The following is a 14,014-nucleotide window of genomic DNA, read 5'->3' as shown; positions in this document are numbered from 1 at the left end:
TTTAGAGCAACACGCAGCAACACTACACTTGAGCGGGAGGAGGAGGGTATGGGGTCTTAACACACCCCCGTTCTCTGCTAGCCATCGAGGCGGGGGGGCTGGGAAGAGATGCTGGCTGTCCGATTGGCCTCCCTGCTGCTGCGGAGCCTGGGGCGGTCTGCTTGCCTCCACCCCGGAGGGAAGGGTAACATCTCTTGGGTCTGGGTGCCGTTTCCCCCTCTGGGGGCGAGGATACCTGGACCCGGGGTATAGAGTATGTTTGGGGAGTGTGATTGTGTGTACATGTCCATTTACATTTATTCCTACGTTGGGTGAGTGCTGAGTGTTTGTATATGTGTGCATGAGGGTGGGAATGCATGTCTGTGTCTGTGTGTGCCTGTTTGTCTGTGTCTATATGTCAGGTCGGGTCTTAGACTCCACCTCTCTGGGAACTCCCAGGCCTTCCAAGTGTGGAGGCCTATCTCCCCTCACCACACTCCCTGCCGGTGACTGATGCCCTCAGGGGTCGGTGCATTGTTGGTTCTTGGTGTCCGGGGCTGGGCGCTCAGGTCATGTGCCAGCTCACTCCCGGTGGCTACTTGGCGGGGCCTGGCGCCTGCTGCTCAGTCAGGCCTCTTCCGGGGCGCGGAGGGCCCTCGGGCCTCTGGCCTCTGTGCCTGCGGCTCGGTTCACTCTGGCACAGCTGGCTGCCGGCGGAGCCGGCGGGCACGCCGGTGCAGCCCCCTCTAGTTTCTGCCCGGTGGCTACTGGGTGACCCCTCGTCTGGGTATCCTCAGCCCTTCCCATGAAGGTGGCACGGATGCCCCTCCGGTGGTCCTCCTTGGGCTCTTGCACTCTGGGACCTCTGGATGTCTGGGGCCTGGATCTCCTCCATGCCTGCTTCATGCCCTGAGGGACAGGGCTATGGCTCTCTACATCCTCTTGCAGACCATTACATGGGGAAACCATTTGAATACAAGCGCGCCGACCCACACAGGTGTGCACACGGGTGTTCACTGTTTGTAGACTTAAATCACACCTTTCTTGGCTGCTACTTCAAAGCACATTGTCCGCTGTCTGTCCTGCGTGCTGCACAACAACATTCAATATATTTACTGCTGTTTACACTTAGCTAGATTAATGCGATGGTGTTGTGTATAGTATGTTGCTTTGTTTTGTTTTTTTGTTTTTTTTGCTTGTTTTCTATTCTTTTTCTCTCAACAGGTGATCCCGGAGATATTTTTTCCCCCCCCTTTCTCACTGTCCCTCTCCCCTTCTGTTTTTCTTTTCCTTCCTCTTTCTTTCTCCCTTTCCTATCCCTCACTCATGTCTGTCCCGTCTGTAACAACTGAAAATAAAATAAAATAAATAATAAAAACAAAGGTCGATCAAATGGACCAATACGGCAATGCCATGATGATCCATTTGGAAAAATAAATCCATTGGGTATCCTTGTTGGTCTTCAGACAACAATTCTGACGGCTAAAGAACCAAATGGGACAGGCAAAAAAAAAAAAAAAAAATTGCTTATGTCTCATGCTTTGTGTTTTATTTTGATAGTCCTTGTCCCATGTCAGTGTATCTAGTTTTGCGACCCCTTGTCTCTTTATGTCTCATTAGTTCCAGCTGTGTTGCCACCTGTTCCCCATCCTCTCGTTATCCTGCCTGTGTATTTTAGCCCTCAGTCTTCCCCTGTTTGTTGTCATGTCATAGTGTCAACCCTCCTAAGTGCTGTGTGTGAGTCTTCTGTGCCCCCACTATTCTCCAAGTTCTCTGTTGCAGTGTACTTCCCTAGGTTTCATGTTTCTGGTTTTGTTTTCTTGTATTCAGTGTGGAGTTTTTCCGGGAAATAAAGCTGTTGTTTTAATTTTACTTTTCCGTGTGCCAAGTCCTGGACTTGGGTCCTCATCCTGCCTGCCACACAGCGAAACATGACACTATACAATATTTTATACTGTTTTTTGCATTACTTTAACAGAAAAAGGCATAAAGCTTTAGAAGTGCAGCTATTTCTATGCTCTGTTCAACCTTAAGAATATAGACTGTATATAGGTGGTTATGTTCTTCTTCAAGAACGTAACCACCGTGACATCATCGTATGGTTATTATAGTCCTAATGTGAGGCCCTGTTCTGAGAATTTGTTGCTGTTCCTAACTTCATGAGTGAGAGCTCGGTCTGACTGAGACACCAATAAACAGCAGATACTCTCATACACCAGCGACTTATCATGCATAAGGTAAACATGCCTTAAAGCAGGGGTGGGGAACTCCAGGCCTCAAGGGCCGGTGTCCTGCAGGTTTTAGATCTCACCCTGGGTCATCACACCTGAATCAAATGATTAGTTCATTACCAGTCCTCTGGAGAACTTCAAGACAACTTCAGGAGGTAATTTAACCATTGAAATCAGCTGTGTTGCATTAAGGATACATCTAAAACTTGCAGGACACCGGCCCTCGAGGCCTGGAGTTGAACACCCCTGCTCTAAAGCATCTTGTGTTTTATCCTCCTCCTAAACTCTAGCAGAGACTATATTTCACATATATTTGAAACTACTGACTGAGAAGAAGCTCATCGGGAAAGTTTTTAACTGAGTTCAAAATAATCTAAAAACCATTTTCTCATCACTTTCTATGAAATCAAACCTTATTAAAAGGAAAAGAAAAAACAGTTTTAAGGACTTCTGGCTTGATCTTTATGACTAAAGTCCATCTTTTACATACAGTCTATGCATTTGACTAGTTGTGTCCACTTACAGACTGTACAGCAGACTGTCCCCTTACCACAGACGTGAAAGTGTTATTATCTGGTTAACGTTCAGCAGGAACGCTAGCGTGCACATTCAATGTCACATTTTTTGCTCAGAGCTCATTTGAATCATATGTTTGGTAAATCATAACAATTAAAACGCAGCAAAGACAAGGGAATGATCTGATTTTAAAACATTTAATAACTCTTAAATGTGAAAAAAGTAAAGGTGTTTATTGCAAGTTAGGCTGTACATTACAAACAGGGAATTTACATTAAGAGGAAACACAACACTTATCTAAGTATCAGTTCCTATTCCCGTAGCACCACCACACATTAGCCATCTCATCTTTACAGTGCTTTTGACCATTCAGTTAAAGTGAACATACAAACATCAAGTAGAAATAAGAGTGGCAGTGTAATTTATTACAAACAAAAAAAAAAAAAAATCACAAAATATTTGTCAGAACACATGAATCCAACATCCTGTCCTACAGTCCTGTGCTCCTCGTGCCACCTTGCTGCTTCATCCTTAAACCTTTTGAACCACTTGCAAATTAACCATCAGCTATAAAACATGTCAGCCATCCTCCGGAAAAACACAAATCACCATAAAACTTAAATGACGACAGAACAGATAAAGAAAATCATTAAATGAGGCAAAAGCTACAGAAAAGACAACAGAATAGTTTTAGAATTTCTCAGGTGTGAAACAGTGCATTCGAAAGGGCATTTTTATCTTGTTTTGATAGAGTTGGGAAGCATCAATATCATACATGGTGATTAATTACACTGAGGCAAAGAAAACTTAAGCAGTGGTGTTAAAAACAATATTAGAGTCCACTACTTCTATAGGTTTCCAGTTGCATTTTACAAACGTGTGGCTTTGTGACATGCTCAAGCAGAAACGGGACCACCCTCTGTCACGATTTCACATGTGAAAGTTTGTTTGGCTTGTGTGTCGTGTGAGCTGTGTGTTTCTAGGAAGCAGCGAGATCCATAAAGCATCAATCGTGTACAAAATGCAGACGACAGCGGACATAGAAGAAACAAACACCTGCCATGAACAAACCTCAGACAGCAGACACTAGCACCATCAGACAATGATTTTTATGGTAGGAGACTTTACTAAAAGCATGACTGAACCTCTTACAAACAGCTAAATAATTCCTCAGAAGTAGGATTAAAAATAAAAAGAGGATTTTTATGTTGTGTCTCTGTCTAAAGATAAAGGAGGATCGTGTTAGTTTGTTAACATCTCTTGAGGTCGTGAGTCTGCCGCAGGCGTATCTGTCTCTTCTTCTGGTCTCATCGGTGTCGGATCTGCGGTTTGGTCCTCAGTGGAGAGCTTAGAAGATGGTGCTCCAGCGTTTAGAGGGTGCACGGGACTTGCCTTCTCCCTGGAGAGAAGAAGTGGACATGAGGTTGAGAAGAACATTAGTTTTCCTGCCGCAGCCACAGATAAGAGCAATCTGGGAAGATATTTGGTTAAAACAGTGTTGAAAGTTCATGAACGAGGTGATTGTCAAAAAAACGTTGCATTTAGTGGCGCTGATCCACACTGAAAATAAAGCCTCAAAAACATCGAGGTAGATGGCTTTGGATGAATTTGGGCTTACATGTAAAAGTGAAAATGTGGCTCTAAAGCTTGTTAGTTTATTATGATGACAGGCTGCGGTAAAAGCATGATGATGAAATGATCGTATTTACATCCTACTCACTGATCTCTGACGAGAACATCACTGTTGCATTTGAGCAAACACAAACAGGAAGCAGTGCTCGTGAAATCCAGGTTTACAGGCAGAAAGGGGGAATTCTGGGTAAAGCAAAGAGGCAAACGTTCTGCGAGCTCACCAGGTTGAAGAGTCTGGACAGCGTGCTTTGGTCTCTGCGCCTTCTGATTGGTGACTTTGTGCTCTCGGCACGCGGTGACGTGGCCTAGAAAAAGATGCCTTATGAGCACAGGTGGAGAACTGGAACCAGCTCCAGAATCCAGCATTGCTTCACTGCATAACCTTTAAGCAATTCATTTTACATCGACGGCCTTTTCCTCTCCATGAGATTAAAGATATTTCCTCCCAGACAATCAGAGATATCAAACTGCTTCAACAAAATGCCAAACACACAAAAAACAACTTAACATTTTGTTACAAAGGGCGCCGTTTTTGCTGTTGCTGCACAAAAAACACATAACCACCGGTAATATGACTGCAAACCTTCTTATTAATGATTTCCATCCTCTTTAATAAATGCATTAGGATGGACTCCTTGGTATTTGGGTTTGTGCTTTCATTGTGTTTGGCTACGAGTTGAATTTCCTTCTTTGATATTTAAAGTGAATTGGTGTGCAAAATAACAAAGTGCAGGTATGTGGTTTCTCTGCAACAGCAAAGAAGAAGGTTGTCTTTGATCTGTTATTGTGAGTAGACATGAAAGGAGAGAAATATGAATGTGTGACTGGACCAGATTTCACCTAACAGTAACCTTTAGGGGAAAAAAGATGGATGACAAGGAGAAGATGGGGTCCATGAGAAGAGACACTGACACAAAGGGTGTAAGTGGCTGATCAAATGACACACAAAGAGGTGTCCACAGTGGCTGGACAGATAAGAAGACACAAAGGAGGTGGCAGACCAGAACAGATGGATCGGTGAGTCATCTCTGGAGAAGTTGATGAAGGTGTTACAGAGAACTAGAGGTGTGAAAGAGGAGAGGGGGGGGAGAGGTCCTAAGAAAAAAGCGTTTACCGGCTGTGGTTCATAAATAGTTGAGCGATTTCAAAGTCATCCAGAAGCAGTGAGTCGCTCTGGATTGAAGCAAAGAAGGGAGGGAAATTGAAGTGTAATGAACTTATCAATAAGTCAATAACTGTATCAATAATTTCCAAGCAGCAAGTCAATGAATGAAATTGATTTTCTGTGGCATTCATCCAGGCTGATCTGCTGTAACTGTGCCTTTCAGGCCTTGTGTGTGAATGCTGGTGAATCAGGACGTGAATGTGACTTGATTCATTGTGCTCCGGTATAAAATGTATTTCTCTTCAGGGAGGAAAGCAGTGAAACACAAAGTAGGTTAGGTAACAGGTGCACTGCAGACAAAGGACATGTTGCAAAGAAGAGGTTGACAGACAGGTTTAAATGGGATGATTGCAGACGCACAGAGCGGCGCAGTCAGCAGTGGGGCTTTTGTATAATATGAGATGGATCGAGTGACGTACCAAACCCAAGACGTCTCTCCACTGGACATGAAAAAGAAACAGATAACGACATGGTGAGATGAGCAACAGTAAGATTATGATGCCACCTGCACTGGTCTCAGATTAGCTTTGTGGTAGCAGACAAGTCGATGTGAAAACTCTGATTTTATCCAGTCCCTCCACGATCTCCACTGCTATGATCTGGCTTTTAAAAAGGTTTCGGTAAAGGTTCCTAAAAAAAAAAACATAAACAAACTGAAAATGGATGCACATATAAAAAAAAAAGAGAAAAGGTTTCGTTTCCTGTCCAGTTATCTCATGATCCTTGATAATGTATTTATCCAGTACCAGAGTGGGAATCTACATTTTAGAGGAATATGTAACCCTCATAAAGAAGATTGCTTTGCAATAATAGGACAAATATAAGAATACAGTTAGATCCCCACACAGAGGATTACTAATAATCTAGTAAACATCAGCATAAATAAGATGACTTGCTATAATATTTTTTTTCCAGATATTCATTCAATAAATGTATGAACTATAACCTTAATATTACATAATGGCACCATCATCAGGTCAGTCTTGGTTTGCTCAGTTATAACCAATTATCTATTTGTCTCAGTAAAATCAGCCTCAGCTTTAGCTTATGTTACCATGATAACACCAGGATAGCAACCATGGCGATGTGTGAAATTAGGTACACATTACATTTTAGCTTTCATTAACCCTTCAAAGCCCAAACCGTGTTTCTGAACCCTTCTGACAAATATTAAAAAATACATTAAATATCATTTTTGTGCAGTTTATTGCTGACAGTTTGTGTATCTTAAAAAGAAAACCCAATAAGTGGGTTACGGTTAAAGAAAATCTCACTGGTGATGCAGAGGTCTCTATCTATTATGATCTTATTATCTGATATTTTCTTATTTATGGCTTATAGTGCTGTCTGTGATTATATCAGCTTTTTCCTTTGTAGGACATTTAGATAATCTCTGTGAACACAGGTGAACTCTGTTTCATCCATTGGTATATGGGTGAAAGACCCACAGCTCACATTTAGATCCACAGGACACTAGATGGGCAATTCATGGCTCTCCAATGATTTTGTAACCATTACATGAAGGCACCTTCAGCAAAAGGCTGAAAATGAGTAAAGTGAATTTCCACAATAAGATGTGAGATGCAATTAGCAGAAATTGTGGTGGGAAATTTGCAGTCATGACAGTATCAGTAAAGTAACCATTGAGACAGATTTTAGGTCAAATATCCAAATCTCATTTTTAGGCTTCTCTAAATAAAGAACTTTGATTGTGCTGATTTTATAGCAGAGTGTATTTATATCGGCAACAGTTGAGTATTGATTTCAGTTTTACTTCTTTGAAGTCTGGGTGCATGTGCAGTTGGTGCATTCAAGACACAAAAAATGAATTACATTTAAAAAAATAAATAAAAATAAAGGCAGGACTGCAGATGTCCTCATAGACCAGGGGTAGGCAACACCAGGCCTCGAGTGCCGGTGTCCTGCAGGTTTTAGATCTCACCCTGTGTCAACACACCTGAATCAAATGATTAGTTCATTACCAGCCCCCTGGAGAACTTCAAGACATGTTGAGGAGGTAATTTAGCCATTTGAATCAGCTGTGTTTGATCAAGGACACATCTAAAACCTGCAGGACACCGGCACTCGAGGCCTGGAGTTGCCTACCCCTGTCATAGAGCTTCATTATCTAATGCTAAAATTTGTATCTCTCAGGCCTGATCAGACCCTAGCAGACTCACAGTAAACATAATCGATGCCTGCGAAGTGCAAAATTCTTGATGTAATATTCAACAGTAAAATCTGCTAAATTGGCTAATTTTAGCCTGCGGTTTTGTACCTCCATTTTTTAAGATAGTATTAACAAGATTTCTGAAATAAACTCAATTTTGAATTAAGTATTACCCAAAATAAGTGACTGAGTCCACAGACTCAGGAGGAAAGTGTTTGCAGAGGTCAAAAAGGGAGTTTTCATATAAACTTGTATAGGACCTAAATCATTTTTGCTACTACAACTGTCGCCATCTTGTGGTCTTCGGATAGAATGCAAGTTTTAGGTACTTCCCCTTTTGAGGTTAGGAAGCTACATTCATGTTTAATGCTATCTAAGTGACAGCCAATCAGAAGAGGTTTTGATTTAAAAAAAAAGGTGTGGCCTTAGAGGGAAATGAGCTTAAACAGCTTAAGACAAAGGAATGAACTGAAGGGCTTTTCTAACATTCAGTCTATCTCACTATATAATGTCTTTGTCTCTATATTGATCCCTTCTCTTTCTTCTCCTTCACTTCACCCCTACAAAGACTGCAGCATATGGCTGCTCCTCCCTGAGCCTGGCTCTGCTGGAGCCCTCTTCCTGTTAAATGGCAGTTCTTTCTTCCCACTGATGCCAAGTGCTTGCTCACAGGGGTTCGTCCGATTGTTAGGCTTTCCTCTTTAAAATGATCTCTATTTAACTTTAAAAAAGTAAGGTGATTGTTTTGACTTTGTTTTGGCACTTCATCAACAAAATTGAATTTAAACCTGAAATGATAAAGAGTGATTATTTTAACCTTTGATTTCTGCAAAAACACTTTCTCTTTATCTTCATCCTGTGGTTAAACCTTTGGAATAATTAAAAACAGATATGGCGGTAAAGTGGGACTCACCCTGGATTTAGGACGAGGAGAGGAAACCTGAGGAACACCAAGCAACAACAACAACAACAACAACAAGAGAGTGACTGATTGTTCAGAGCAAAAAAAACAGAGCAACAAACTCAGATATGAAATAAACAAAGTGCTGAGCTGCTGATTGAAATTTCACCCAAATCTTTTTTATCGATATGCAAAGTCATAGCGGCGCGCTAATCACTGAGATAGGCGAGGAAAAACAATTTAACCAGCTGTTTTTGAAACATTGCCACACTGTTGATGCCAAGAGTTAGAGCCCAAGAAAATACTGGAGGAAATTGGTTTATTCCGCATTATGAGTTATGCAGTTTTTGGCAATTTCAGGGGATTACATCAAACACATTTAACTGAATGAAGCTCGGCGGGGTTAGTGTGACTCAGCAACAAAAAATTGCTTTTATAAAGGTAAGTAAAACATGTATGTTCCATGGAATGGCATGAATAACGTGTGCGTGCAAGTGGAACTTACAATGCTCCTGAAGAAATGCACAACAGCATTTTCATTAGTCCGACGGCGGGAAGAGGACTGCTGGGGTGAGGCGGCCAGATGACCCCGGAAAGACCCCTGAGAAGATAAGCAGAGGTCAAGTAACTGCATATATTTGTTTAACACATGTTCACCTGACTGTATGAAACATGCATTTTTCTGCAGTATGTTCATGATAGAACAGATTGGGATGAGCTCACTTTCTCTGATGAAAGTCAGCACCAGCTGCAGAATTATAGCTTTGATATTTCCTAATTGTTGTCAGATCTCAGTGACAGAGAGGAAATTATCAAGATGATGTTTTTCAGACTGATGATACAGATTAAACCTCATGTATGCAAATCAATATTTAATGATTTTGTAAATGTTCAAGGGTTCAAGGGTTCAATAAACACTCCTTTTAGAAAATAATTGAGTGTTCTGGGAATTATTTAATGGTTCAGACTTTAACGTATTAAAGGCAAAAGCAATGAAGACAATGAGAGGAGATGTATCCCTGACGGTCATCTAAGGCGAGCTGTGAGATCAGAAGCAACCCCTACATATTGCTGTAAGCCTCTGTTTATGTGGGAAGCCAATCAGAAGAAGGTTTCTGCCTCTATGACAGTTATTGGATTTTTTTTTTTTTTTTACTTGGTCTTATATTTAATGAATGCAAAGAAGTTCGAATAAAGAAGTGGAATATGTGCAGGCACACATCTCTTTGCTTTCTGTGGTTTTCTGTCTGTCTTGCAAATGAGTCACAGAAAGGCTGAAATACAAGAGTGAAACACACAAACAATAAAATCCAAGAAATCTCTGAGATCTGGCGTCCTTGCACTCTGCCTACTCAGAATAACAGCCTCAGATAGCAGATGAAAGCAGTTTGAAAGCAGCAGAAGGGCCCCTCCCATCACATACTGTTGAATCTTGAAATCTGAAAGGGGCTTTGTCTGATGTTTTCTATCTGCTGCAGCTCATGGTCAGACAGATATTACAGACTAGATTTACCTGCAAACATTGCACGGTACATGAGGCCTGTTTTTCCCTTCACAAGATCTCAATGGGACTGTATTAGAGCCTTTATATTAGATTCTTTGCAGCATTTTGCAAGATAAGAAGAAAAACTAAACAAAACAAAGCTACCAAAGCAACTGGATGGATTTTTGAGTTACTCATACCCTCCAAAAAAAAAAATAAATTAAAAAAAAAAAAATATATATATATATATATATATTTTTTTTTTTAAAAAAAGCTCAAGATGGGAGGCAAAAAAAATCCACAGCCCACAGTACATACAGTAATTCTGAGTGTGAGCTTTTACATAGTGCAGTACTCAGTGAAACATTCCAGAGATGGTGTCTGACATACAAAACAACCTCAGTGCTTTAGGACACTGACGCTTAAATAAGTGGATTTTCATTAACAGATAAGGTCTGCCGGTGAATGTGAAGTACGAGCAGTAAAACCAAAGAAATCTCAACTCTGCTCAAGAAAATTCAAAATTGCTTAAATATTTAAACCAAACTGTAATAATATGAACTGCAGAAGTGAATTATCACCTCCCTTAACCTCTAATCATCCACAAAGTCTCACTTTAGTTTATGAGGACATTTCTTTTTAATATTTCACTTTTTATGATAAAAACACAAATTATTAATAATATTAATTGCATTATTATTGTAACCATATTATTATTTATATGTAAAAATTAATATATGCATGAACTGGCTTACAGACCACAGACCACAGCTTGGCACAAAGTATCTAATTAACTAAGTAAAAGTTTAAAACTGGGTTAAGCTGAGGATGAAACTGTCCTTTTAAATGGATGGATGCTCACCTTGCTCCTCTTCTTTTTGTTTCCTCCAAAGAATTTGCTAATCTGATCGATCAGACCGGGGTTCTTCTTTTTCCTCCCGAGCCCGAAAGCGCTCTGCCCTGAGGTGCTCGCTGTAGCCATGCTAGCTGCTGCTGCTGTTTGGTGGCGTTGACCTCTCTGTTTACTCAGTAGTCCTCTTCCAAGCTATTCCAAAGCTCACAGTGCCAAAACCCGTCTCTGCTGCTCCTTCAGGGTGGTTTGCAGCCCATCTGACGCTCAGGGGCTGTCTTTGAAGGTGTCATCCCCTTGGCCCAAGGGCACCATGGGACATACTGAGGGTCAGGTTGGTGAGGGTGGGGGGGTTTGCATTGGTGATGTCCATGGTTCTGGCTCAGCTCCAGGCATTCTTTGGAGCTTCAGTGGCTGTGTCAGTCACTGCCGCCCTCCGCATGGGCCCGGCCATTGTTCCTCTCCCCATCTGCCTCACCCCGGCCGCAGGGACAACAAGGGTTATCTCTGAGTCTGAACTCACACCCTGATGCAAAGCAGCCCGAAGCACTGTGGGGCCATTGTTGCATCGGCCCCATATATCTTCTTCATGCATTGTGTTTGAATTGGATGTACAGTCACCAGATTAAGAAAAGGAAAGACTATGGTGTGAAAGAGACAAAAACCTGTGAACACAGGCCAATTATCTGTCTGCACAGTAATAAAATAAACTTGAGGTGACTTTGCACATTGCATTTGCTCCGTTTCGGTGTCTTTAAGCCAAAGCCATTCAAGAGCTCCAGTTATTTCAGTTTATGACTAACAGGAGAACAAGATCTGTGCCATGGACTTGAAAACTGCAGCTTTATGCTTTAATGCCAATAAAAGTACAAATGCACCAAGTTGAAATCTGCAAAAAAATAAATAAAAGGTAGCTGCCTTGAAAGCATCTGCAGCTTATTGATGACTGAGCAAACTGCATTTGCTCCTGAAGACCTTGGAGTGAATATTTTTGTTGGCCGTCAGTGTTTCACAGAACGATCCATGGCTGTTTAGCGGTGTAGAGTGTAAATTTCTTTTCTCATTGTACCACTTAACAACATTACAAGGAGTCCTGCATGTGTTGTTTCACCCAGAGCGGCTGCGGCGGTCGGCAGACAAAGCACGATCTGTTGAGCAGCGAGCTGTGTTAGAAAACACCCATGCAGCATCAGAATATTAATATTTTGGAACAGATGTCGTTTTGTTGTTGATTGTTTCTTATTTCAAGTCAAGCAGAAATGTTTATAGAAAACAAACAGGTTAAACTGGAAAAACATGGCTTAAATTCATGTGTTCATATCGCACAACATAAAGCAAGTGAAAAGTGGGGGTTTTGGCCACTTTACTGAAGTGGAAGTTTTATAGCAGGAACAGTCTCCACATTTTTAATAACAATGTTTTAGTGTTTTAATATAAATAGTAAGACATTCTTTCAAGCTTCCGAACATTTTCTAAACTTTGTATCCAATTCAGATTTACTACTAAGCCAGAGATGCAAATAACACACACATATGGCGAATGATTGAACCACCAATGGCATGCATGTCTAACATACCACTGTGGGAGGAAACTGGTATGCAAACATGCAAACTTCACAAAGAAGCAGGTTCAAACCCAGAGCCATCTAACCGCTACAACACCATGCCACCCATTTCTAAACTCTGAACTAAACGCTGAACTAAATTAATAGTTATGATAAAGACAGACTGAAAATTTGACTTTGAGGAGTAAATGACTTCAAAAACATCAGACAACGTGACATCAGATCGAGCGATCAATTCCCCAATAAATTCAAAGTGCTTTTGCAGTGGGATCAGGCAGAATCTCCCTGAGTGGTAGTGCAGTGTGAAACTAAAGGTTAGTGAATTTATCTTGCACAGACCAAAAGACAGGCACCAGCACCTGTACCATACCATCTGCTATTTGGTAGTATTCATCAGACTGCACCCCCCCCCCCCCTCCCCCCCCACACACACACACACAATTTCATTCCCATCTCCCTCTCTAGGTTTTTTTTTTTTTTTTTTTTTTTTTAATTTTGGGACTGTGCAAGGAAAAGGAAGAAAAAAAATCTGCCAAAACAGTTAATACTGCCATTGTGGTGCAACTTTTCAGCTGCCATGGCTTATAAACCCCATATAATAAGACAGAGCTGAGTTCTGGCTCCTCACGACAAAGCAGGCAAAGTAAAAAGACAAAGATTTTGAGGAGAGATGCTGAATCGAGCTGATTTCTATTTATTCACAAGTAATTTTCCGAGTAATTCATATGCCAACCTTGGGAGCCCCATTGGCTGATAAACACATGCAGGTAAATCACACATTCGCCTCAGCAGCTGAGATCTATAGGCTATTGGTTCCTGCCTTTTTAATAATCTACAATCTAATCAAAACAACCATCTGCAGATCACTTGCACACAACAAACATTTTATATTTGTATATTTCAATAAAAACCTCTATTATGGTAATCACAGATAAAAAGACATGTACATAGTGCATCTGTGGATACCAATGACAAACCAAGCCAGTTGCATATCCAGTGGGTTGCAGAGGCAGGCCTCTAAATAACTTGGATGTTGAATGAATGGCCGAGCTTGATGAGTGGGTGAGCTGTCATGTGGCCTGATAATAAAGAGATCCTGCTGGCTTCTCAGTTTCCACCAACAGTCTTATTTTTAGCTTTTCTTTATCATGTGATCACAAATTTTAGTTAACACATTTTTAGTATTTATATTTTACTTATTGACTAAACTCTAAATATTATGTACCACAAATATATATTTGTGGTATTCTGGTCTATTTAGTGTTGACTGTTGTGAGCTGCCTGGCTTGCGCACTTTTTGGTTTTACTTTTAAGTAATATGTGTACGCGGTGTGCTAAACGTGGAAATAAGATTTAAAAAAATCTTGTTCTGCTTGATGGGCATATAATTTTGAAACAAACAAGCTTTGAACTGTTTCTCCTCACTCGTGCTGTCATATTGTTGTGAATCATTACAGGATAATGTGTTTTGGGACTCATTTCTATTTCCTGCTAACATCAGAGGTTGAATGTCTGCAGACAGT

The 14,014-nt window shown here is 41.0% G+C and overlaps 1 protein-coding gene across 3 annotated transcripts; it reads right to left on the bottom strand.

Moving 5' to 3' along the window:
• Nucleotides 1-2,909: 2,909 nt before the first annotated feature.
• mbpa (myelin basic protein a) lies at nucleotides 2,910-11,227 on the bottom strand. Of its 3 annotated transcripts, XM_035909352.2 has the most exons (8): nucleotides 10,940-11,226; nucleotides 9,100-9,195; nucleotides 8,607-8,633; nucleotides 5,943-5,963; nucleotides 5,473-5,531; nucleotides 4,580-4,663; nucleotides 4,447-4,467; nucleotides 2,910-4,125 (listed from the first exon to the last, which is right to left on the bottom strand). In XM_035909352.2, exons 1-8 carry the CDS (start codon nucleotides 11,057-11,059, stop codon nucleotides 3,969-3,971), a joined length of 585 nt encoding a protein of 194 aa, XP_035765245.1. In that variant the 5' UTR covers nucleotides 11,060-11,226; the 3' UTR covers nucleotides 2,910-3,968. The 3 variants fall into 3 exon arrangements, with proteins under 3 accessions (XP_035765245.1, XP_035765246.1, XP_006794464.1); XM_035909353.2 differs by lacking the exon at nucleotides 4,447-4,467 and having other exon boundaries at nucleotides 10,940-11,225; XM_006794401.3 differs by lacking the exons at nucleotides 4,447-4,467; nucleotides 5,473-5,531 and having other exon boundaries at nucleotides 3,964-4,125; nucleotides 10,940-11,227.
• Between the last annotated feature and the right edge of the window lie 2,787 nt (nucleotides 11,228-14,014).

This window comes from Neolamprologus brichardi, chromosome 22 (genome assembly GCF_056152115.1).
Source record: "Neolamprologus brichardi isolate AB-2024 chromosome 22, ASM5615211v1, whole genome shotgun sequence".
NCBI lineage: Eukaryota > Metazoa > Chordata > Actinopteri > Cichliformes > Cichlidae > Neolamprologus > Neolamprologus brichardi.
This window is presented reverse-complemented; position numbering and strand designations above follow the sequence as displayed.